At 33.2% G+C, this 26181-nt stretch overlaps 3 protein-coding genes across 15 annotated transcripts in view; 1 reads left to right on the top strand and 2 right to left on the bottom strand.

Moving 5' to 3' along the window:
- Positions 1–1034: 1034 nt before the first annotated feature.
- On the bottom strand, positions 1035–13139 carry LOC126759031 (mucin-5AC-like). 4 transcript variants are annotated; one of them, XM_050473580.1, is made up of 6 exons: positions 12727–13139; positions 6839–8985; positions 5465–6761; positions 4909–5378; positions 4118–4310; positions 1035–4055 (listed from the first exon to the last, which is right to left on the bottom strand). In XM_050473580.1, exons 2-6 carry the CDS (start codon positions 8930–8932, stop codon positions 3832–3834), a joined length of 4278 nt encoding a protein of 1425 aa, XP_050329537.1. In that variant the 5' UTR covers positions 8933–8985; positions 12727–13139; the 3' UTR covers positions 1035–3831. The 4 variants fall into 4 exon arrangements, with proteins under 4 accessions (XP_050329537.1, XP_050329538.1, XP_050329539.1 ...); XM_050473581.1 differs by having other exon boundaries at positions 1035–4052; XM_050473582.1 differs by having other exon boundaries at positions 4124–4310.
- A 494-nt stretch (positions 13140–13633) lies between these two features.
- On the top strand, positions 13634–14337 carry LOC126759035 (HIG1 domain family member 2A, mitochondrial). Its single transcript, XM_050473590.1, has 2 exons — positions 13634–13860; positions 13970–14337. Exons 1-2 carry the CDS (start codon positions 13722–13724, stop codon positions 14131–14133), a joined length of 303 nt encoding a protein of 100 aa, XP_050329547.1. The 5' UTR covers positions 13634–13721; the 3' UTR covers positions 14134–14337.
- Positions 14338–17127: 2790 nt separating this feature from the next.
- Positions 17128–26181, bottom strand: part of LOC126759030 (uncharacterized) — a 59866-nt gene continuing 50812 nt past the window's right edge. For 9 of the 10 annotated variants that reach the window (XM_050473570.1, XM_050473578.1, XM_050473572.1 and 6 more), the window contains exons 8-9: positions 25496–26112; positions 17128–24562 (exon numbers count right to left, since the gene is read on the bottom strand). In XM_050473570.1, the coding sequence (XP_050329527.1) occupies positions 25528–26112 (585 nt within the window). In that variant the 3' untranslated portion in view covers positions 17128–24562; positions 25496–25527. Of the gene's footprint in view, positions 24574–25495; positions 26113–26181 lie in introns of all 10 variants that reach the window. The other variant, XM_050473576.1, reaches the window with a different exon arrangement.

Here is a 26181-nt window from a genome sequence, read left to right as displayed (position 1 = left end):
AAAACATATTCTAGGCATTTATATCTCACAGGACTGCCTCTGTAGAAGCAAATTGTATTTCAGTGACGCGAGTAATTTCCAATTTTTCCCTTGAATGTCCTGAGATGTAGGTTGAACTATGTTGTTGTAATGGCAAATAATATTCCTCAAATAATTTTGCAATTGCTGCCTAGCTGACAGTAATTATCCGGATGGAAATCAGAGTCCGTTTTGGAAACGTAGACTTGACTGTCGTAGGGAACAATCAATTATTCGTGCGTTTTCTCATACAGGATTTCTTTGGTTTTGCCTTAGATACTGGTTGAGTTGCCAAATATATACATATAAAAGTTACGCCTAAAGAGACGAAACGAGCATTAGATCGATTTTAGATTTATTTGTTGAAAATTACAAAAAAAAAAAAAGAATTCCCTGTTTGGTGTTTATGAGATGTGGTGCATTGCATTCTATGTTGAATTGAACCAAATAATTGGTTTCATAATGGTAAAATATAAGGAATTCATCACCATAACGATAGGTTCAGTAAAAGAGCTGTTTCGATAGGATCGTAAGGTGAAAAGTGTTAGGAGATATATTGCTGAGATGTGTTTCTTGATATGATTTGGTAAGAATAAAATTTTTCCTAAATAACTGAATTGATTAGGAGTTCAAATGATTTTGATTTGCAGCTGCTCCTGAACATTTATTCAAGCTCTAAACAACCACCAAATCCCCTGGTAAAACAAACGACGTTTTATTATTTTTTTTTTATTGAATTTCAAAATGAATTTTATTCCTTTTTGTTTTAGTTACTTATATATTAAACTTAAATGGTAAATTAAATTGTATGCATATATTTTTTTAATAATTTTAATTGTATTATGTTTTTTTTTAAGAATTATGTATTTTGCTGTTTTAATTAATTTATTCATAGTTGTGTATTTGTTTGGATATTCTTAAAACGAAAAAACATTAAAACCAAGGGGAATAGGATTTTATATTTTCAGGCGAAATACGTTGCTTTTCCATGTATACATAATTGAACGTATCGCACATTATTTTTTTTCAGTTTTATTTTAGATGCATGCTCTTATAAAAAGTTTGCTCATTTTAGCCTTTTGTATATAATTATACGGCTAGTCTGTTTATTTTTTGAATTTTTTTGTAAGAGAGACATGTTAGAAGAGGCAGAGGCATACAGTGTCGTACCAAGGCCATCATCACATACATAGGTGCATATTTCACCGACATTTACTTCCTCACTCCAAAACTTTTTGTCATCTGCCAACTACCGTGCACCATATGTTGATTATTAGCCAGTCGGGTCTACGTAGCCGGAACGTACCCTGATTTTTCATCCCGCCAAGGACTGTGAACTCGATAGAATTCTGTCGCTACAATAACAACATGTTTATTTCCGATATTGATTTCCCAAGCTCCTCTCAGCTGACTTTTTTTTTAGCATCCGTCTGTTTTTTTACTTAGAAGCATCTAAAATGCAATGCTACCTGTGAAATTATGTAATTTTACAGTAAATTTTTGTGGGTTTTGGACAATTTTACCTTTATATTTTTATAATTCTTGTTCTATTTGCATAAAGTGTTTGTAGATTTATCTTCCACATAACTTATGTTATTATTTATTGCATATATATATATATATATGTATATATTTCGGGTTGCTAACGGCATTTATATCAACTTTATGTATGTGTGTGTGTCTACATATTATGTATTTTTTTTTTGCATTTATTTTGTTACGAATTGCCCCAAATATGTATATTAAACTGTTACGATTTTTCGCTTTTTAATATTTTAAGTGTATACGTTTGAAACTTTGTATGCTAAAACCTAATTTAATGAAACTTACATGGGCGTGTCTGCACTGCTAATAATTAAAAAGGAAAAATATTTTATTCCTTATGCATATGTATACGTTTCACTTATGTTTAAATATCTATATTTTGTTTAATATTTTTCCTATTTTTATTTTCTGCATATTAGCATAAATTTCTTACAAAAGAAATGCATTTTTCAACACGTCAAAAATTCCTTTCTCTTATCTTTTTGTTTTGTAAATCAATTTGCATTAAAATTAATTATTTTGTCCTCTTAGCCATTTTTATCATACAAGTTTTAGGTGCATTGTTGTATGAACTACATATAAGTATATGTATATATATATTTCGAAAACATTACAATCTACAATATAATTTGATGATATTTGAATGGCTAGTTTAATATGTAATTTTAATTCATGCTTCATTTTTGTTAGATAAACTGTTTTCTATACAGTTTATTTAATAGCTATACGCTGCTTTACACTTTACCACTCCTACTCAATTTTTCGAGTCAATAATAATTTGCACCCGAACCGATGTAAAATGTAATATACATTTTTTCTATCTCTGATTTACATATGTGCGATTTAATTATGTTTAAATGTGTGCAAATTTTTCAATGGGAATGAGTACTTTTATCATACACAAATAACTATTGATTTCGTCCCTGCATTAATTTAAAGTTGTTTATTTTGATATTAAATCGCCGTATAAATATTGCCTCAACATACTAACAGTGTTTCCCTTGATTAGCAACGCTACTATGCTCATATTGGTATTTTTTGTTTTAGTTTTTATATTTGATATAGTATGGGTTTGTTATTTGTTTGAATTTGTTCTTTTAAGCGATTAATCTTAAATCATAAATTATTATTTTTTAATACAACGAAATTTAAAAGTTTCTGCTGTAACTCATAATAGCTTCAATAAATTTGAAACAAAAAACGCTGCATTTCTTCGGGTTTAGACGCTCGTACCGTAAATAACTTTGTGCGCCGCCTTTTTTGCATTATTCGAAAACGAAAGCAGCGGTGTGAAGTACGTGGAAATAGTATTTATTTACATGTGTTTGTTACGTTTCACTAAGATTCGCAAACTATGCGTATTGCAAGTTATCGGGTCAATAGCTTTCTTCTCTACGACAATCTAACCTACAAATGCGAATTGTGTTCATTTAACGCGCACGTCATTTTGCATAAATGAAAAAAATTTATGTACGTTTTTTATATACCAAACGCTTTCCGTAGCTATTGTGGCTTTATACATAAAAGTAAAAAAAAAAAAGAAAAAACATGAATAACTAATATATAATCATTATACACTTCCTACAAAACAAAAAAAAAAAAAAATCATTAGAAATATTCATATAGAAGACGTGGTTAACACTATATTTTGCCGAAACACTTGTAATTTTCAAAAAAAAAAGTTATTTAATGCCAAGCAAGTCCAGCTCTGATATTAGCAATAACTTGCAATTTGTTTATGCTGAACTTTTTCTTCAGTGTCAAAAACACATTTGCTTACTAAATAGCATATAATTAAGCATTTAATGGAAGAAAATTTTTAATTTGAAAGTAATATATATCAACATCATTTCGATTTATGCATATACCTACTCTACGCCCCTTTGTGTCCTATCTGAAGTTTTGTCTGTGTTGTGTTACACCTATATCTTTTTTTTTTACATACATTCTAAAACTAATGTACACTTTGTTCGAACGTTTTGCTGTTTAAATTTATTGCTAGATTTGCTATATGGTCAGATTAGCAGCGCCACAGAAAGCATTGACATCTTGCACCATGCTTTAAACGGATTTCTTTTAAATGCCATCATTCGCTTTAAAAAAATTTTTTTTTTTAATGCTGCTGCTGTGCTATTGCGTGTATGAGTATGTGTCTGTGATTTCCGAGCGTATTGAAATTGTTGATTCTCTTTTGTGGGAATGCGATAACTGCATTATAACACTACTATTCATAAATTACAATTACTCTCTCCTAACTAATTATAGTTTCTATTTCCGACTTCTGGTCGGCCGATTACTGTTCGAACTACCGCCATTGCCACCGCCGCCACTGTTGCTTAAGGTGGCAGCTGTGGTTTGCTCCGGTGTTGTTGCGTTGCTCGCATTTGTTGTACTACTAACCACATTCGTGGTTTCCACTGAGCTGCTGCTGTTGACCTTTTTGGTAATCGACGCACTACTATTGTTCGCTTCGGTTGTACCATCTTGAGCTGCTGTGTAGATGTACATTTATTAGAACATACTCAAAAATATAATTTAGATTTTGTTGTCATACTTTTACTTTTTGAATTGGTTGTTTTTGAGGCATTTGGGGTTGCTGGAGTAGCAGCAGCAGCAGCAGGAGCAGTTGTTGTAACACCGCCAGCTTTCTTTGTTGGAGTTGGTGCAATATCCGTTGTTGCTGCGCCGTCTGTGGCTGCTTTGCGTTTGTTCGCTCGTTCACCACGACTGCTAGCCGTTGGAATCGACTAAAAATAAAGCAATAATAATACAAAAATTTCCATTGAAATTCAGAAGGAAAAAGAAAAAATCGGATATAAAATTTGTATAAAAGTGTATTCGCGTTTAATCGTGAATTTTTATACTCTGAACAAGAGTATATTAAGTTTGTTACGAGAATCACTATGAAATATAAATATGCATGATCAGCTATTTTTTGTCGCTCTGTCCGTCTGTATAACCGAAATCATTTTGAGACGTCGATCTGTAATTTCGAACACGTCGTTTTCTTCCCAAGGAAAGCTGCTCACTATAGCATATAGCGTTAATATAAACCAATTCCTTGTACGGAAGATATTTTTATTTGGCAGGATATCTTCATAAAATTTTGCTTGATTTTTATTCAAAGAAGCGGCGCAATCTCCGGAGAAATTGTTTAGAACGGACCACTTATAGCATATAGCTGTCATACAAACAGGTCAATCAAAACTTTCATGTATTTAAAACTTTTTTTTTTTTGGAAAGTATATTCTAGTTTCGGTGCAACCGCAGCTAACATTTTTTCTTTTTTTTCTTCTTTTTTCATTTGTATATACAAATTTACTATATTTATGAGTTCATACGAACCTTTGCAGGCAGGTTTTTAGTACGCGCTGTCGTCGAACTAATTGGCGATGCCGCCCTAGCCTTTGCCAATGGTGAACGCTGTGCTCGTGGTGACGCCTTTGAAGCGGTTCCTGTATTCTTTTGATTTGGTTTATATTCTGCATCAGAATCATCGCTGCTGTCGTTTTCCTCGTCTGTAGTTGACGACTTCTTTGATTTCAATTTACGTTTGGTGGCCAATTTCCTCTTCTTTGCCGAAGATTTCACACCGTTATCACCAGCAGCACCGCTGGCGATACTTGCACGTCCCCGTTTGCGGCGCTTCGCAGCAGACGTGGCTGATGAAGAGGCGCTTGTATTGTATTTAGCAGTTGTTGGTGTGCCCATTTCATTATTACCACTGCGACGAGATTTACGTATAGCAGTGGGAGTTGTGCCCGTCGCAGATTTCTTTTCAATTTGAGATTCATCTTTGTACAATGATAGATCAACTGGAAGAATATGAAGTATATTGGTTTAGTTTAAAGTCAGGAGTACTGTCTGTGTATATAGGCCTACTATATTTATTTGTACTTACGCCCATCGGGATTCTCCTCTGTGAGTTCAGGTCTTGGCACCAGTCCTTTCTCTACATCGATAGCCTTTTTGAGTATACTCTCTATGCGTGCCTGCTCCTTTTTCGGTAAACTGAGATGACCTTTGTCGACTCGTTTCAGTTCGACTGTTGTGAGCACACACTCAATGTCGGTGTGATCATAGAAATCAGGTATATAAATGCCACTGTTATTCGGATCTTCCGATAGCCAACGAATGCTAATGCGTGGCGATGTACGATAAACATTCTGCATCGTTTGACATAAGTAGAAAGTACCTTCTGCATTGCGCACCGCCATATATTCATTTTTGTAGAAAACAATCAATTTGTCTTCCATGGACATGGGCTTTGGTGAATTGGAAGCTTCGCTGGCTGACAATTTTGTGATGTATGCCAATTCAGGCAGTGGACTTTGAAAAGGTATGGTTTTGAGACGGTGACGAGAGCTCTTGCGATCATTGGCGCTGGTGCTTGGTCCTTGCTCGGGTTTGGGTGTCATTGGTGTGGCCGGCGCATCGACGGTGGAGTTACTGTTGCTGCTGCTAACACCATTCTTCGACTTTCGCGAACGACTGCTGCTCGATACTTTTTCGGTTTTCTCAACCGTTGCCTTCTCCGATGATTTGGTTGCCGTTTTCGGTTGACGACTTGAACGCTTATGTGGTGTGCTAGTTGCGTCGGTGATAGCGCTATTTGTAGAATCTGGTGCAGCTTCGGCTGTTTTTGTTTTTGTGCTCTTTGCAGTGGCATGGTTATTGTTGCTGCTGGCGTTGCTGCTCTGCGTTGATTGATCGGCGGCCGACGATATTGCTTGAGCAGCGGTTGCGGATGCCTTTTCTGACTTTGTATTTTTAATTTTCTCTTCTCTAGGCTTCTCAGCGATTATATGTGCATTGCCTGATTGACGCTTATCTACCTCGTTTGTGGCTGAATTGGCCTTTGGTTTCGAGTCCGCGATTGTTGCGGCAGCCACTGCTGTTTTAGCGTCATTTATTGCATTTGAAGTTTCTTTCTTCTCAGTGCTTATCTGTTTATTGGCTACACTGTCTGAATTAGTCACAAACTCTTCAGGCTTTATCTTGGGGTTATCCGTTTTTTCAGTATCTTGAGGTGCTGTCGTCACTTTAGGTTCAGCATGTTCATTACTTTCTTTAGTTGCTAACGCAGCCGATTTATTGGTCTTCTCCACGGTTTTTGTATCTTCGGGTTCCTTAGTTGCAGGTAGGTTTTTTTCTTCTTTGCCAGTTGTTTCTGTAGATGACTCCAAATTCTTGGCGCTCTAAAATACAATATTTGCGTTAGAACACAGATTCCGTTAAAAATTCAAATACAACTTATTTTTGTCTTTATAATTACCTTATTCTCTTCTCCTTTGTTGCCCTGATCAGTCTTAGACTCGGCCTTGGTGTTACTGTCTTGGTCCTTTACCACAAGTGGCTTGCTTTGATCTATCTTCATATCGCTGACCTTCTCACTTCCAACCGTAATGCCACTTACACTATCTAATGTCGCTTTATTATCCACAGTAGCGTTTGACTTTTCGGCCACACTTTCCGTGTCAGTCGGTTTCATAGCTTTGGCATCCGCCAACATAACAGCATTTGTGTCTTTGGCAGCTGTATAATCAGCAATCTTTTCCGTTTTCGTCTCTGTTACAGCTGGTTTTGGTGTGACTGAAGCCGTGGATTGCTCCTCTTTTGCTTTTGCTGACGTTTCGTTCGACTTTTCTGCGCCTTTAACTGCTTCGGTCGTTTCAGTTGTAGCGCCCTTAACGTTCTTATCAACATTTGTAGATTGAGTAATATTGGCACCAGTGGTCACAGGCGAGTTCGGTATTGAATTGATAGCCTTCTGTGCTGCTGTAGCTTGATTTGTACCACTTGAGATGCCACTGCTTGCAGTGGTTGGTGCTGTGGTGGTAGTTAATGCCGGAGAAGTTGTAAGTGCGCCAGTTGTTGCTGGCAGTTGTGAAGCCGACAACGGTGATGGTGTTGACGTTGCTTGTTTCGTAAGCGGTACAGGATTGACGGACTGCTGCTGTGGTGCCTTATTCGATCCAGCCGTTGTTGAGGCACTAGATTGCATAGCTGCCGAACCGGTAGGCGCTGAACCACCAGCTTTAGCCGTTGATGCTATGTTGGTAGTGGCTGTAGCATTTCCACTAGACGATACAGCTGACGGCTTCTGAAAGTGTGTAGGGAATGGTGGTGGTATAGCACTGACAACTGGTGATGTTTTACCAGCGCCAAATTTGTTTTGTTGATGTGCGGCTGTTGGTGCTGCGGTCGACGTCCCTGGTTTGGCCGGTAGCAATGAAATGGAGGGCGTTGGAGCCTGTTTTGTGGCGACAGTTGGGTTAGAGTTGATGCCACCACCGCTGGAGATCGCAGCGGTGGTTGGCGTGGTTACTGGAACACTACTCGAAGTGTTTTTGGCCGCTTGTTGCGCCACACTGCCGGGTATCATACCCACATTACCTGGCACCGGTGTGATTTGTGTGCTAGGCGGCAAATTTGGAGCTTTTAGTTGATTCCCAATTGCTGTGGTTGGTGGTGGAGCTTGCGGTGGTGGCTGTGCTGATGCAGTGCCGCTACCACCTTTATTGCCACTGGGTGTGGGTTGCGGTGCAGCTGATGGTTGTGTGGGTGCAGCTGTAGGGAAATAACGTAAGCTCTGTTGGAATTGTTGGAGTGCCTTTTGTTGTTGCTGTTGGAATTGTCCATGTAATTGTTGCTGTTGGTGTGCTGTTAACAAGGGTTGAGGTTGCTGCTGTTGTTGTGGTGATGGTGGCGGCGGTTGTTGATGGGTTGGATGGTGTTGAGCTTGCGCTGCCTGTGCCGGATGCTGCTGCTGTTGTTGATGCTGTTGGTGTTGTTGATGTTGGTGCTGATGTTGTTGCTGCTGCTGATGTTGTTGCATTTGATATTGTAATGTTTGCAATTGTTGAATGATATTTGTTGGCAGCGCCTGCAATTGCTGTTGAAACTGATTCAGTGCAGCATTAGGTGCGCCAGCACTACCATTCGGCTGTTGTTGCTGATGCTGTTGAAACGTTTTATTTAGGAGTTCAGCGGCGGCTGGAGTTCTGGTGAGTGCTAATGGTTCACCACCGCCTCCTCCGCCACCACCAATTCCTACGCTACCGCCGCCACGATCTTTTTGCTGATGTTGCTGTTGTTGTTGGTGCTGCTGTTGCTGCTGATGTTGCATTTGAAAATGTAATAATTGCTGCTGCTTCAACATATTTTGAAAACGTTGTTGTTGCAGAAATACATTTAGCTCAGCCTGCGATGATTGCGGCAACGTATTTTGGCCATGAACCAAATTCTGCATTTGCTGTTGTATACCGGCTAAAGTTTTTGCAACCTGCTGATTATTCGGCCCATTTGGCGGTATCCCTCCTCCCATGCCGCTGCCGCCGGCTCCAGGTGGCTTCTGATTATAGCTCATGTTCGCATAAAAAAATTTGTGAGGGCTGTGGTGTTAAGTTATTTCTCTGAAAACTGAATAAAAGAAGAAAATTAGGAATGAAAAGTTGAAAGTCATCATCTCGATTTGTTTTGGGGTCTGCGAATAGCATTTATTTAAATTAAACCAATGTGATATGGAAAATACTACTGAAGTTGGAGAAGAAAGCTGTACCACTGCTCTAATAGTAACATAATAGGGATGTTTTCTCATTGAGTAGTTAGCAGCCATCTGACCTCTAAGCTCTGGTTAAAAAAAGAGGGTTTTCACAGAAAGAAGGAGTTAATCAAAACTTAACTGCTAGGGCTGGTAACCAGACATTGAGAAAACGGCCCTTAGTAGAAAAAGTGATATTTTAGATATTGTTTCGTAAGAATTCTTTCCATATGTTCGTAATTATGGGCACTTTAGAACTTTATATTTTGGATATGTTTGATTTCTTATTTTGAACTACTATTTTCGTGCTTATTTATCCATCTATTATATTTTATCTAGTTACATTACTGTTAAAAGAAATTGCCTAGTAAATTGTATTATTATTTTTTATATATCATATACCGAAAATTAAAAAACAAATCACAAAAAATGGCGTGTTTGACTACATCGGTATTTTCAACAAACCATCGCAATGAAAGTATTGCCATACGATCTTAACTAATGAGTAGACCACTTATGTGGTCTTATGTGACTGTATGGCAGAGGGGAGGACAACCATCCGTAGGTTGTTGTTGTTGTTATATCGATAGTAAAAATCCGAGAAGTAATTTGGAGCAATGCTGTCGAGTAGGCAGCCCTTGGTCGCATAAAAGTACGGGTCCGTTCCCGTTTCATAGACCCGACTGTAGTAGTAATGGATCAAGCTGAGGTCTATCTATAACTGCATTAGTTTCGAGTTTAACCGACCTTAATTCAAAAAAACGTTATCCTTAACATTATTGTCTGGTTATAGAATGTTTTATCATTGTTTATTATGATCGCCATAGCCGAATGGAAATGCACTTGCTTTGTTGTGGTTTGGGGACTCCAAAAATAACTAAATATGTTTTTTTAAGCTGTTTTGGTTACTACTCGTAGTCAAAAAATTATATTTTCTCACTAAATACTTGCTTTAAATTTTTGACAGTAGCACAAATGTCATAAGCTTTACCATTTCTGGCGCATTTGTTGTTCATGAAATTTTATTTCAAAGTGTGGAAAAAAAGCCTTTTTAATAAAGAATTTGGGCTTATCTGTTTCGCATTCTGTGTTGTGACATACATATCAGATGTACCATAAATATAATGTACCTACTTATTGCATATAGGAGATTAACTTTTGTGCAGACATGATATCAAAAGAGAAATGTTTGACATGTGCTTTGACTGACTCAATTGCTAATTCATGTGTGCGTTGCTACAAAGCGTTTCGCGTTCAATGAACTTATGTTTACAACGCAAAACGTGGACTGCATCGTCAGGAAAGTGAATAGAAGATAGTAAGAGTCTATCTTAACTACCCAACTACATAAAATGGCTTGCTCTGGTCTAAAAGAAATGCAGGTATGTATGTACATGTCTATCCATACATGCTTACATAAATAACGAAAAAGTGTACATATCTAAGACTAATGGTTCATTTTGGAAATTGGTTCTTAAAATTGCTGACCCTTGCAATTGTTTGCATTATTTGACCTTGAAATTTTCAAATTTTAAGGTGATATGTGATTATCAAGGCTATGCTAGTCTTATAAGGCATTGACTGCCATTTCTATTTCATACCTTTTTAAAATCTTTTACACATTCATTCAAAAAATATCTCCTAATTAAGGCTAAAATTTTCTATAGTAATGCTTTTAAAGCAAAATTTATGCAGATAGTGAAAATTGGTACCCATTAATATTATACCAAAAATTTCTAGTGTTTTGTAATTTTATATATGTATATTTTTAATATTCTACTATTTGCATATTATGTATCATATATAGGTACAAATCTGTTTTCTAACAAACCAACCCTTTAGTTGCATAACCTGAACATACTTCCAACAATGTATACACAGCCTGACCCTTCTCTGTTTTTCTACAGAAATAAGCACGACAGGAAGTTCGGTTTGATGAGTAGTAATAAATTGTTGGCAAAAGCTTAAGCATACCAGCCAGCCTTGTTCACCAACCACCCACATTTACATATGTATACCTACCTTTTAGTTACGAGCGAGGGCAACAAGCGCGACAATGACAAGAATGTTTGAAAAAGCTATCAAACACACCCACCCCTCTGCTAATCTGTAAAAATTAAATGCCGGTTACTGTTATGTGGTTAGGGCATCATGCTACATACGAATATGCATACGATTTGACACATAAAGCGAAAATCAATTTTCCTTTTCAAAAGTGTGTTTTCCCTAGACTTTTTTGCATGTGCAATCAATATGTACATTCGTTTCTGTTTAGCATCAAATGAAAAAGATTTGCCATAATTTAAAGCTTTACAAACATGAATTTAAGTATGACACCATTTTACGATAACATACATACATATATAAGCGAATAATAAAAAAAGATGCCCACAAATATATGTGCATCTGTATGTTTGTGTACATAAATTCTTCCAAATACAAAGAAACAAACAAGTAACACAACACTTAAAAACCTGTTACGTTAGCATATTTATTTCATGGAGATTCAAAAAATACTAAAAATAATACATTGGAGGCAGTATATATAAATTCTTGTACAATTTATTCACCAGTTCTAACTCCTTCATATTTGTAAAGTCTTCATTAGGAGTCCTGATTTAATTAAGCAAAATCTTGTAGAACGAACTAGTTAAAAACAAGTGCGCTTGCGTCATATTCTACACAAATAGAAACCGGTGATGTGAAAAACTGGTAAAACGTACTTAAAATTTAACGCATATAATATTTTTAGGCAAATAGACTAATGCCCGATAGAGAATTTTAGAGTTTGATTCTTTGGTAAAAATATTTATTTTGTATCGCTATTATTATTATTTTATTCTCATTTATCTTTTTGTTTTTTCCTATTCGTACTCATACTTATGTTCATACAAATGAATAACATTTTACTGTACTTTTGCTTGATCATTATTTCACTAAGTTGTGCTTATTTATCTGTTTGTTGCGCCACACACGTCCGTATAGACACATCCATGTGTGCCGACAAAGCTATGCGAAACCGAATTTCAAAAACAAAACAACAATACATCCATATTCAATTCAAATTCCGGCAACATCAATAAATCATTTGCTATTGTTGCTTTCTGTATCGAGCCGATATTCGGCGCGCAATATTCGTTGACTGTTAATGGACAACAAGAAAACAAACGATGTGGAGCATAGCCACCCAAAATTCAAGCGGCATTATATGCTTAATAAGCAGGCAATAAGAAATCCAGAGAAAGCAGAACATGCGATAGTGGAGCAGTGAACAAAGTTGTCGAAGCCAAGCTAAGACACGGCACAGCCTGTATGCTTTGCTGACTTTCTTAGCATGTGGGGTTAGGGGCGGTGTGGCGGGGCACCAAACATGGCAGTCAAGTGGTGCGTGCTCCGCGCGAAGTATTGCGCGGTATAGACTACTGCTTCTGATTTTTCTGTGCTGACCGCGCTGCTTTCGTACAGAATTGCTAAATCCAAAGCTAACGACACTGTCCGCGCGCTATCCTCTTTATAAAAAAAACACATACACACATATACACGCGTATACACTTATGTCGTGCGGTTCTCTTGCTTCTCCTTTTCATATGTGATTTCAAACATAATACATCTGCACTTACTTTTAATCTTTGTATCCACAAAACACGCCAAATAAATTAGTTTTCTATATTTTATGATAATTTCTTAGTATTTTTCGTCGACAGTTACGCACATTTCTTTAAACTTTTTTACCACTGTGTGAACTTTTTTCTTTAATGTTCCTTTGCTTCTCTTCCTTTCCGTTTTTCTTAACCAACTGCTGCGGCAACGACCGAAATTATACTTCGATTTTTCACTTGCAATTTTCAGATGAAAATAATTACGAAAAATACTCAATTCTTATATACCCGTATAGCACATTGTGTCCACTTTAGTCTTAAGTCTATTTTTTGTAATTTTATTTACTTTTAAAAGCGAAAATTTTATATTTTTCTGCGTACAAGACGAGAAAATGAAAATTTTTTAGAGAAATTGCACGACGAACGACACGAACGACAAACGAGGAAACCGAAAAAAACTCTACACTTTGACTTCGACTCTCCACACGTCTATAGATGGCGTCCGTTCAGTGTTGCATTGTGCGTTCAATGCAGCCATTGTTATGGGCACCACTGTATATATATAAATTTTGTCGAAACAAACTATTTGATTATTAAATTAAATATTTTTATGTACATATATATAATATTAAAAAAATGCTTAATTTAATACATGAATCATAACTTACTTCTACCTAAGTGATTTATGTTTTTTATGTTAATATTAAACGGTCAAGTTGAATGTTTTTATTTTAAAAATAAAATCGAGCCGCAATTGTTTCGCGAAATAAATATTACCTTTTTAAATTTGAAAAGTGAATAACTAAGTAGTGTAATTAATAAATAGAAATAATATAATTCACTGTCTTGTTGATAAATCATGTAAATTTGGCTAATAATAATTACCGATATGGCAATACCTCACAAGTGCATTATTCTCTTGTTTTCTTCACATATGTTCTGCCATTGTGAAATAAAGTGAAAAGGAGAGCTGCCAAAATAAGCTAAAGGTTAAAATATTACTAAAATTAAAAAAAATGGGAAAAGAGCAAATTGCACTTCCAGATGAGGAATTGGACTGGATTCAATTGCGTCAGGATTTCGGCTCATTTCATCCAGAAACCACCAAAGAAAAAATGATGCGCAAAATCAAAGAGAACCCGGCTGTTCCGATTGGTATGTAACAGTTGTTCCCTACATATTTCCGTTGTAAACTGAAAAAATTATATAAGTGAAAATTAATCGAATTGCTACAATTATTTCATCATTTCGCCTAAACGTATAGGTTGCTTGGCTACCGCTGGCGCATTATCCTATGGACTATATAGCTTTCGAAATGGCAATCGACGTATGTCTCAAATAATGATGCGCACACGTATTGCTGCGCAAGGCTTCACGGTGCTCGCATTAGTCGCTGGCGTCGTTATGACGTATGATACTAAACAATAGAGGCAGTTAGTCTGGTATGGCTGGTACAACCAGTTGATAAAAAGAGATGGCTGTGTGTAAAAACTAAAGTATCATTTAGCCACTCATCAGCTTATATTAATTAGAGTAGTGTTATATGTATATGTTATATGTTTTTAAAAATTCAAAGTTATTTGTTTTCAATTATCATTAATAAAAGTTTCTGGCTAAAGCCCAATTATCATATAGATATGTCTATTGTATTGAGTGAGCAGCTATTATATCCTAAACAGGTTACATTAAGTTTGCCACGAAGATTGTAACACCCAGAAAAACACGCCCCATAAAATAAATACAATTTAAATTATAAACATGACGAACTGAGTCGATTTAGCCATCCCCGCCTGTCTGCATTTATGCGAACTATGCTCTCAGTTTCTGAGATATCGATCTAAAATTATACGTACGTACTTCTTCTTACTTTTCTTTCCAAGAATCTGCTCATTTGTCAACCGTTATCGGAACACTAACATACACCTGTTGTTATAGCAGTATAATTCTCCCGAGTTGCCAGTCCTTGACCGGATAAATAATCCGGGTCCGTTCCGGTTACGTAGACCCGACTGTCGTGGGAATGGGGCATACGGCTGTTGTTGTTGAAACAATTATTTAACCCCCGCTTGAGTTATATAGCTGTGATATAATCTGATTGATAATCCAGTCGTTGTATGGAAAACTTTGTAGTTGACGAAATATCTTCACGAAATTTGGCATAGATTATTGCCCAAGGCAATGATATGAGCTCTGAACAATTTGTTTGATCAAAATCCAGTCCTCCTTCGAAATCTATTTTTTATTTGTGAATAGTATTACAGCTACAGTGTAACTGAGTTGTTAGGTTTTTCATTACGCATCTAACTGCTCCACCCTAAGTTATAGAACGAGCGGTTGTGTGTCTGTGTATAGGATAATTGAATGTCATTGAAGGATAGTAGTGGCTATCTAGGAACTAAGGATTACTCTTGTGTTTTCTTAGGGCTCTTTTTCCAAAATTGGAAGAAAAAATTGTCCTATATGCAACACACGACGTTGGAGTGATCGGGCCTTCGGAAACCCAACTAATACTTCTCTGATAGTAGCATTGTGCATTTTGCATTTTAACTATTGGCACCATGATATGTGTAGTAATGGCTTTGAGCTTTGAAGCAGTACTATGTATTTTTTAGAATCGGCATTTGTGCAAAGAGTGACCTTCCCGGGGTGTTTAGTAAAAGATTTTATCGAAAGACTGCTCGCGCGTAATTGTTACCTCTAATCAGTTGTTCGGTGATTTTGCCCGAAAATTGTTAGCGTTAGAGCGGTTGAAAACATTCTCCTACTCGAAACAATTTTGTATACATTCCCATAAATTTCACATAAATCTCAGGAACTATATATTGGATAGTCGAAAAAGTCTTTTCGTATTTGTAATCAAACTTTAACTTATTTAGTGAACAAAAAAATAACATTTTGGTCGACCACTTTCTGCAATTTTTCCGCTAGAGACATTATTCCATCAGTGTAAATCGAAATTTCCCGAACGGAAGCGACCGAACCATTGTTGTGCTACACGAATTGATACAGCATTGTCTGCGTAAACTTCACAAATTTCATTGGTGGCTTGCATGGCATTCTTCCCCTTTTTATATAAAAATTTCAAAATATAGAGAATTTCTTCATTACACAGCTGTAACTTTTTTCAACTTCCCCGAAATAAAATTTTTTGGTTAAATGAAACTTAAAATATCACCTTTCCAACAGTATATGGTATGACACAATGCGATTGGTAGCTCTGGAGATATACGACTGCAACGACGTCTATTGACAAAATACGAAAAAACTTTTTCGACTACCCAATATATTGTACTACTATATATTGTACATATTTCAACTTGTTTCACGATCTTTTATATCAATCGAGTTCAAAGGTTGATAAACTGGCTTAGGATTTGTGAACGTTCTCATGATAGTCTGTCGATACTGATACCTTCCCAGGCTTGTAAAATCCTTTTACCTCATCCGCATTTCGCAACCAACCAAAATAATTAAAACGCATTTTTTGTTTTGTTTTCTCAGCATTCCTCCATTATGACGAGGAACCCGCAACTTTATTCATTTTCAATCGGAATTTATTTTATTTTTTATTTCAATTCTTGTTTTAGCTTTTATTTGTTTTGTTACCCTTTTACATGTCTATTTCTTTTGCTTTTTATATGACATATTAAGAATTTGCAACCTCTTATTTGGGGGAGGGTAGTACATTTTTGTGTTTGGTATTATTTTTTTGCATTGTTTTCAAATTTATGCTTTTCTGGTATTCCACAGAAATTTTGACTGGGTTCTGACGTTCTACACATGCAATTGGGTTTTGTTTACTTTTTCATACATAATTTTTGACTTCTTTCTTTTGTGTTTTTTATATTAATTTGCTTATTCGGCTTTTTTTTAAATTTTTTTTATGAAGCTGTTTTTGTTCACTTTTTATGAAATTAATTTAAAAGAAAAACTTATTACTGAACTATATATGTATTTTTAAATTATAGAAAGAGAATCTACAGTAACACATAATTAAATTTAGTTTGCTTGTATTTTTTTCTGAAGTCTAAAGCTCAATAATGGGAGAAAACTGAGAAGGTGTAAAGAAACTAATTAAACTAATAGATATGAGGATTTTTTTTTGCCAACTTGCAGTTAATAATGTGAGCATTTTTTATATTACGTTTTCAATTATTATTTGTATCTTTTTTATTTAGTCTTATCATTGTAAAATTATTTTTTATAATAGCTAACTATTTTATTTTAGTTTTTTCGTTATAAATTTGTATGTTATTATTTAATTTATTATGACATTATCAATTGCAAGTGCAATATTTTTTTTGTATTTTTTATTTTTTCTTTCAATGCTATTTTTACTGCCTATACAGCCAAAGTTTAGCTGTCTTCGACCCGTAGTCAGACTTTTATGCAGAAGAAAATGTTTGCATTATTGTTTAATTGTTTTTTTTTTTTTTTTTTTTGAGAATTTAATTATTATTAAATTTTTCATTCACACAACTATATTTAAATCTTTGTAGTTGTGTCTTACTTTATTTTGCGTCTCTTGTTGTTCATCTTTCGCGTTCATTTGATGCAATTTCCATTCCTTCTGTTTTTCTTTATTACATTTAAACTTTTTTTGAATTTTTTTTTGAAAAAGGCACAAAAACCTTACTTCTTACCTTGCAAACACACACATCATGTGTTTGTGTTTTTAATAATAATTATTTTTTAATTATCATTTTTGTTTTTTTTTTTTTTCATAATGAAAATTGGTAATTTTTTCATTTATATATTTTGTTTTTTGCAAAAATTATAACTACAACGGTGCGGTTGATGGACTTTTAATTAAGAATATTTGAAAATTAAGAGATTGTATTTTGTTTAAAAATTTGCAACGAAAAAATATAATTCTTTGTTTAAAAAAGTTGCAAAAAATTTGTAACATAAATTTAAATTTTCTTTACAAAATTTTGTAAAATAAATTAAAAATTTTTTTGTTCGTTAAATTTTATTTTTGAATTTACAACAATTATTTAAATCACATTTTTGCCAAAAAACGTTTCTTTTTTTCTGTAACCATATAAATACTTTAGTCCAAGCAACGCACGGTTTTACAAAACAGTTCGACTTTTGTTTTGCTCTTTGTGCAAAAATATAGTATACCTTTGCTGAACATTTAGCATTTTTACTTAAGAACTAAAGTTGTCTTGCCATATTATTACTTGATTTTATGTTATTTATTATTATTCTTTGTTTATTAGAACAAAAAGTACAATTTCTATTCATCTTAGGCCTTACTTTTCATGGAGTAGCAGCAATATTTCGTTTTTGTTCTGCTAAAAGTGCTTTTTAAAAATATGATTAATTACATACAAATCGCATATTTTATAACTGAACTTAATGAAGCAGGTTTACAATTACTCAAAAATATGTTTTTGGTTAAATTATATTTTTTACTGCTACTATAGTTATATGTATGTATGTTTAAACCAACCAATAAAGATATTTTTTTGCCTGTGGAAAATAATATAGAAAAATTAACAAAGTGTTATTTTTTTTGCATTTTCTTGCTTCACTTGTCATCAGTTTTTGGCAAACATTTTAAATAAGAGTTGCAGCTAAATATTAAATCAATATTAGTATTATACAATGTTTATTCGTATGTACATATATCAGCATTGCAATTATTTGCACACCTGCAATTTAAAACAAATTTTTCTTCTACAAATTTCGCACGCTTTTCAGAATTGTTTTCACAATTTGTTTATGCACGACACGCCCACTACTTGGCGATACACTTTATACAACTTTATACATATTTATTGTATGTTGTATGTTTGTCTATTAGCATTTACACTTAGTTACATATGCATACAGAAATTAGTAGCCTAATTATTTCTTTGCGCCGGATATTCCTTTAACAAATTTCCATATCCGTACGCCATTTTTATTTAATGATTTACTTGAATTTAAATTTGTTTCTTTTCATTAAACTTTATTTGTTTCTTTGTTTGTTTTGCTTGCATTTTCATATTCTCTTGACATTTTTGTTACACTATGCTTGCATTGTACAACTTTACCGTAATTCGTAATTCTTCTGTACTTCACTGATAGTAAACTAGTTTAGTAGAATAGCGTTTAATATTCATTATTTACAATTCCTATTTAAAGTAAAGCGAAAAAATAAAATATTGTTTTTGTTTGCTCAGTCACACAATCGCTTACTACTTGCATACATACATTCATTTCCCGTATTTCCTCTCACTAACGGCTGCCTCTCTAGCAGTGAACACTTGGTATGTTTCTCTTATATAACTTTACTTGTTTTTCTAAAATTTCCTTTTATACGCGGAGCAATCTTGTCTTACTTCCATTTGTTCTTTGTATCTTCTTGCCATCGCTTCCACAAACATACGCGCTTATTATAATTGCTTAATTTTCAATACTTTTGTTTAAGTTTTTTCGCAAACAATATTTTTTGGTGAAAATTTTAGTTTGCTTCAGTTAGTAAATAAACTGCAATGCTATAGTTGAGTTGCTCATATATGTACTTATGTATTATATGAGACATATATATAGATTTTGCATAAAATGAAAACTAAAGCTTAAAAATAGTAACAGTCGATTTTTTTGACTTTCTAGACGCACACTATTACTTTTTTTTGGTAAACAACTTTTAATCCGAAAATAGTCAGTTTTTAGTTGACTTCGTCATTTTGCCATGCTTTTATAACCAAAAATCGTTGCAAATACCCAAATGTGTCAACTAAAAGCCAAATATTTTTGGTTGGAACTCCGCTGTTTAGCCGAAAATGCCATGTTTGACTCTTGACACAGTTCAAGTGCTGTTATTTTTAGGTTATGTCATTTCATTACAACTCACAAACTTAATTATAAATCCTTACTATAGATGTTCAGCTGCATTTTGCTCTTTTTACAGTAATTTACACAAAATTTCTATATTATACAACTTTTTCTTTTTGCTATTGTTTTGTTTTTGCTTTTCGTTCTATTTCTGAGCTTTCGATTTTTGTTTTGCAAAATATTTATTTTAAACTTTTATTATCATTTATTTCAAAATACTCATCAAAAGCTTACAGTGTTTGCATTCATGCATTTTAACGGTATTTCATAAACTATATATATGTACATATGTATGTATGTATATATATTTTTGCGATTTGTGAAAGTGGTGTAAATATTTCGAAAGCTTAGTAAAGGAAAATATTGTTTACAAAATGTGTGCCTACAAAACTTAGTGGCCAAAAACGAGCTTACAAAATTCGTAAGAATGAGTGTGAAAAATGTGGTATGTTTTTCAGAAATAGCGGGCTCACTAAAAAGGTCAGTTATACATACATATATATGTATGTCACTATAGACTGTCGCCACGGCAGCATGGCTAAAAATTAATTGGTGCATGTTTTTTCTATCATAACAACAACAACCACAAACTAACTGAAACTTTTTTTTTACTTTTGTAGACACAAAAAACTATTATTATTTGTTTATGAGCGCACGGGAATTTTCAATGGCATTTTTTTTTTAGTTTTTAAGAAACAAAATCGTAGAAATTATTTTCAGCTCCTGAAGTCTGAGTTGTGAGCTTTGTATACATTATTGTATAGGTGTACATACTACATACATATGTATAGTACAGAACTGTTGCTTCAAACATTTTCTGGTATGGTTTGCAGAATATATTACAAAATTTAATTTCGAAATTTTTAAAATGAAAATATATTTTCGAATCAACGCATTTTAATAATAGCAAAAAATAATTTTTTAATAAAAAAAATATAACGTGCGCTTCGTTGGGTGAAAAAATATGTTAAATAATTAATGTATTATTATTAATGTATATATAATAGTAATAATACAATTAATTGAAAAATATACAACAAAATTAGCTAACTTGTTTGTAAATCGGTTATTTTTTGTTTGCTATTAGAAATCATACTATTTTGTATTAACTGAAGTGACACTATTTTTTTAAATATTTTTAAATTATATTATTATAGCCCATTAAAGAGACTATTTTATAGTTTTGACTAATGCAATGTTATATATTATAGGCTTCAGCTCCGCGGGGTAGCAAAGTGCCATATTATATAATGCATTTCTATAATGTTGGCATGAAACTACTGAAAACTGAGGTTATGATTGAGTGTAGTGTTTAATACAAAGGCGTGGCGTAGAATATACGAGCCGAAAAAAATGTGCATATTCTTTCTTAAACAAGTATGCAATGCCACGCCCTCGTAAACTTAATGGAAATGTTTGCGTATGAGTTGTATTGTGTGTGTGTATGCGTGTATACATTACTATTTATTTGTATGTGTTTGTAGTTGCGCTTTCATTACTTTTACTAAAGTTTTTACATTCTTTGCACTGTTTACACACAAATCCCTTCACACAGCGCTTTAAATACATATAATATTTGACTAACACTATACATAAACCTTTCTATATATGTATATACCTATGAAATTTGTTCCTACATTACAATATAATGTTGTTGTAAAACAAAATACAGTGCGCACTTTCGATGAAATTATGTTTAGTAATTATAGTAGTTACTTAATTAAATACTTTTACTACTATAATTAAATTGTTCAGTTATTTTTGTTTCTGTTTACAAATTTTCACCTTTTTTGTTTTTATATTTTGCTGCATTTTACCAATTTTTGCTGCAATTTCTTTCGCCTTATTTCATACATAATATTTTAAAGCAAAATTTTTGAATGGTTTGCCAATGCTTTCAAAAACCAACAAAAAAAAATCATACAATTATAAATATTTTATCATTTGTTATAATTAATTAAAAGTAATTACAATTTTTTACTTTGATTTCGCAAATGCACACTTTTCTCTGTGTGTTTGCGTCAATTTGTTATAATATTTGGATTTGTAATAACGCAAATAACGGCTTAAATACGAGTGCTTCCAAACGCAATAAAAACAAAAAAAAAATAAAAGGGGTGCACTGTCTGATTGCATATTTTTTGCACTAGAATTTTTGCTGTCTGCAGCAAATAAAATATTGTGCTTCATGCAAAGCAAATTTTCCTCTTAAAGCAAATACAATTTTTTTAAAATATGAGGGCTAACAGTCATAATGGCATAGAAAATTATTTTTGTTGCACACATATTGTATATTGTAAATTTTTTATATTATTTTTTCTTTCACATAACGGTACTGCTGCATTTATATGCAAAATATATAGCTTTTTTACAATGTGTTGGCATATTTTGCAATATTTTGTGTAAATAATTCAAGTAAACACAAACGCAGAGTTGTACTCTACAGTTTAACAAAGAAAACTTGTAAAGCAATAAAAACAAACAAACGACAGAAATAGCAATAGAAATATTTAACAAAAGCAACGCAAATATATAACAGAAAATCGAACAGTGAATAACTTTAAAAATTAATATTATTTGATATTACATTTGAATACATACATGTATGTATGTGTATGCAATTTGTATATAGAAAACAAAAAAAAATGTACCAACAAATTATATAATTAACTGCATTGCACTAAACACGCGTCGCCAATATTAGCGCATGTGTATGTATGTGGGTGTGTTCTTTCTTCTGGAAATGGTATAATTTTATACCAGTCTCAGCATTTTTGTGGCATATATTCATCAATTAGTTTTACTGTTATTGATATAGAGCACATTTTTCGCATTATGTGGCCAACAGGCTACTTTAAATAGGTTTTAATAACAAGACACGTGTTTTAATTTGCCAAAAATAGATTTTCGTAGTTCTAGTGAATGCAACAGCTAAGAGACCAGGCTTGAATTTGAATTGTTATACGCACACACATATGTATGTAGTATGCATGCATGACTATTGAAATATGACAAAATTTCGAATTTTCATTGCCATGTTTGTGTGTCTGCGAAATATTTTTAACCTCACCATAGTTTTGTTTTTCTCAAAACATTTGCAATTTTCAATTTTTCATTGTAATAAATAAATAAATGAGCGCATTTTTGGTTTGCTTTTTGTTTTTTTTTTCGCGAACCTTTTGGGGTTCTCTTTATTACATTTTTTTGTTCATAATACAAATAAACTCAACATTGTATCTTCTTTATTTTGCCTAACAACAAAAAGGTGCAACGTGTTCACAATTTGATCTTGCCCATTGTCTAAATATTGCTACGCCGAATCCAACTAAAGTCATTTATAAGTGGTGTGTATGTGTGTGTGCCTGGGCTTGCGTGTGTTACAACACTTTGCACACACTTTGCGCGGAGGTGGAGTTTTTATTTGTTGTTGATGAGTTTTATGTGATATTTACCGTTATTGAATGTGCAAGGATGTAAAATCGAATGAAAGATCGAGACAAACTATGTAAAAGTAAAAGTATAAGCCATATGAAAAAAACTTTTTTCTAGTTAAGTGACTGAAAATTTTAAAAAGTATTTACTTTGCCACACGAGTGGCAGCTTAATCTGGTTGAATCTTAAAACGTGTATCTCAGCACAAAATTGCCGTGTAGGCTTTTGGTGGCTCTTGACAAAAAACAGTGCTTTTTACGAATAGTTTTATTGTTTGATAGAGAAAATGCTGAAACGAATATGAATATGTGTGAATTTAACTGAAGTTAGCAGAAAGAAAGTGGGATTTTGACTAATCTGTTATTTAACGCGGTGCACGCACATTCAATTCGGTAAACAATTTTATATATCATTCATATCATTTTGTATTATTATTATTTTTTTTATTTTTCGTTTTTTTTTTTTTTGGGACGGGTTTCCTTTTAGGTGCTGTTCTGCTACGATGTAGGTTCAATTTCCATTATTTTCGCATAATTTTTGTACATAGTGAACATGGGGTGTTGCAAATTTGTATAAGTTTCGCTAAAGACCCGATTTTTTTTAAATAATGTTGCATATACGTCGCCGCCATTGTTGTTGGCTGGCTAACAACGAAACTATAAGGAATGCAAACATTAAATTTTGTTTACGTTATTACTGCTTCTTTTTCACATGCAGCTAAAATTTAACATGAATATTTTTTGGGATCTCATACAGACATGTTTCATATTATAATTTTTTTTTTTACATTTTTGCTTTTCGTGTATATATGTGTTCTTCTATACATTTAATTTTTTTTTTTAATTTTTGTTGCATTCAACATTTTTTTGTTTTTAATTTTTTTTGTAGTTTTAAATTAAATTTGGAAACGTAATATTTAAGAGTTTGATAATACAGTTGACTCAAAACAAAAAAAAAATATATAAAAAAAGAGAAAAAAACTAAAGTTAAGCAAGGATATAAATACAGTTAACGAAAGTAAATGAAAAAAGTCAAAAAAGATATATGCAGCTGTAATGCTTGAGTAATCATCGTTAAACATAGATAATATACATAAATATTTGAATATTTTGCAATGTGTTCTCGTATCTATGTGTGTTTAAGTAATTAATTGTTTATATAAATCGCGGTTCCTTATATGTTTGAGAGTACGTATGTATGCATATGAATAATTTACAACATTTAACAAACAAAAAAAGAAAGTATATATGTAAGTAAGGTATTAAATAAAATTTTACACATAAACGATAAGCTGATCTAACTAAATTTACGAAAATTAACATGAATTATCTCTCGTATTTATATTTTGTGTTGTTGCTACTATTTTTTTAAGATACTCTTGGCGCATTTTGCAACCGTTATGCACCATTTGATTTGCTGTTTTTTGTTTATTTTTTTTAGTAAATTATGTTTCATTTTCCTTTTTCTGATTCCATGTGGTGAATGCTATTTTGTTGTCGTTGATACTGTTGTTGCCAAAGTTCTATTGTTTCAATTGAATATTTTTTTCTAATGTTAACGTCTCCAATCCATCCGACAAAATCCAGAGCCGCAGCACCTGTAGAAAAACTATTAATTATTATTATATTTAAACAGTTAGCAAATGCATGGTAAAGTGTTATTGTAACAACAACAATTTTGATGTATGCAAATGCCGCCGCATTAACAAACAGGGTTGCAATAAGAAAATTATTTTTTTTTTTGTAATATCGAAAATCTTAATTCTAAATTATTTTCAAATTTCGAAACTCTAATACCATATTGAAAAAATATCCTGAATTGTGGGGATTAATGAAAATTGAAAAACCGTAAATCCTAAGTTTATAATTAAAAAATATAAAAAAATGTGTTTTTTGAGTTTGCTCCCACTGCGTGTTCTACAATTTTTGTTGGCTTATTTTTAATAAAATATTACGATAGTTTACCACCATTTGTCTCATTTACATTTAATTACATTTAATTATAGTTTTTTCCCATTATAAATATGTAAAATTTTTCCTATTTAACTCCAGCTTTTGTTTTGAAAAATATTTTTTTATATGTCATTCCAATTTTGAAAAATTTTAAAATAAAATAAAATTTTGATTTTGAAATTAAAACCAAATTTCCAATTTTGAGTCCCGATTTTGGGAATAAAAATTATGTTTTCAATTTTTAATACAAAATTTTCAATTAAAAAAATTGCAACCCTGTTATTAAATTAACAGTTCAGTTCGGCTTTGTTTGGTCAGATAAAACTAAGATTAGCTATAAATTTTGAAAAAAAAAATACAAATTATCTGTTTTTAAAGGATGCGAGGGAAATTTTCGTTTGATAAAAATACAAATAATCAAATTAATCTTGATAAAGAAAAATATTAATCTTTTTAAACTTCTAAAAATTGGTTTGGTAAAACAATCACTTTGCACATTCCACATTTCAAATTAATTAATTACTTAGTTGCGGTGTAAAAATTCATATATATAAAAATCAATCAAAGCTTGCTCTTACCTTGAAATTTTTTATAAATTGAGCGAAGCATTTTAACGCGTCAACGGACGTGACACCATGGTGACATGCTTCAATATAGATGGATTCTTGTCGAGGATGCTAGAGAGCGGTGCCGCTGTATTGCCTTCGCCGTCGATGCCATTGCCAGTAAATAAGCCATATTCATTATTGTCGCCGTCATGATTTTGCTGCTGCACACCCAACGGCTCAATTGCAGTCAAATGATATTTGCAGGTGATGATCGTTTGATTTCGACCGTCCGCAGTTGCAGTTGAATCGCAACCGAAGGCAAAATCTGCGCCACAAAGATTATTGGCCAAATCGGAACATTTCTTGGCATTAGAAGCGGCAACGGCAACGGCTGCAGCGGCACCGAAACGCAGCGAAGCATTCAGAAAATTCTGTAAACTCAACTCATTGGCATTGCGCGAGTTACGCAACGACTTCAAGGTATAACTATTTAAATTGGCAATCTCATTGTTATTGTTGTTTTGCAATGATGTGACGCCACCGCCAACCAGACTGTTGACAGCAGCAACAGCTGCCGTAGCGCTGCTATTTAAATGCGCGTGAAAATAATTTTGTGAAGCCGAATGACGACGTTTGCGAGTGATTGCCTAGAAGAGAACAATAATATTTAGGGGGAGAATTAATAATTTTGCAATTCCATATGCAAATAATAGATA

The sequence above is a fragment of the Bactrocera neohumeralis genome, chromosome 5 (genome assembly GCF_024586455.1).
Source record: "Bactrocera neohumeralis isolate Rockhampton chromosome 5, APGP_CSIRO_Bneo_wtdbg2-racon-allhic-juicebox.fasta_v2, whole genome shotgun sequence".
NCBI lineage: Eukaryota > Metazoa > Arthropoda > Insecta > Diptera > Tephritidae > Bactrocera > Bactrocera neohumeralis.
This window is presented reverse-complemented; position numbering and strand designations above follow the sequence as displayed.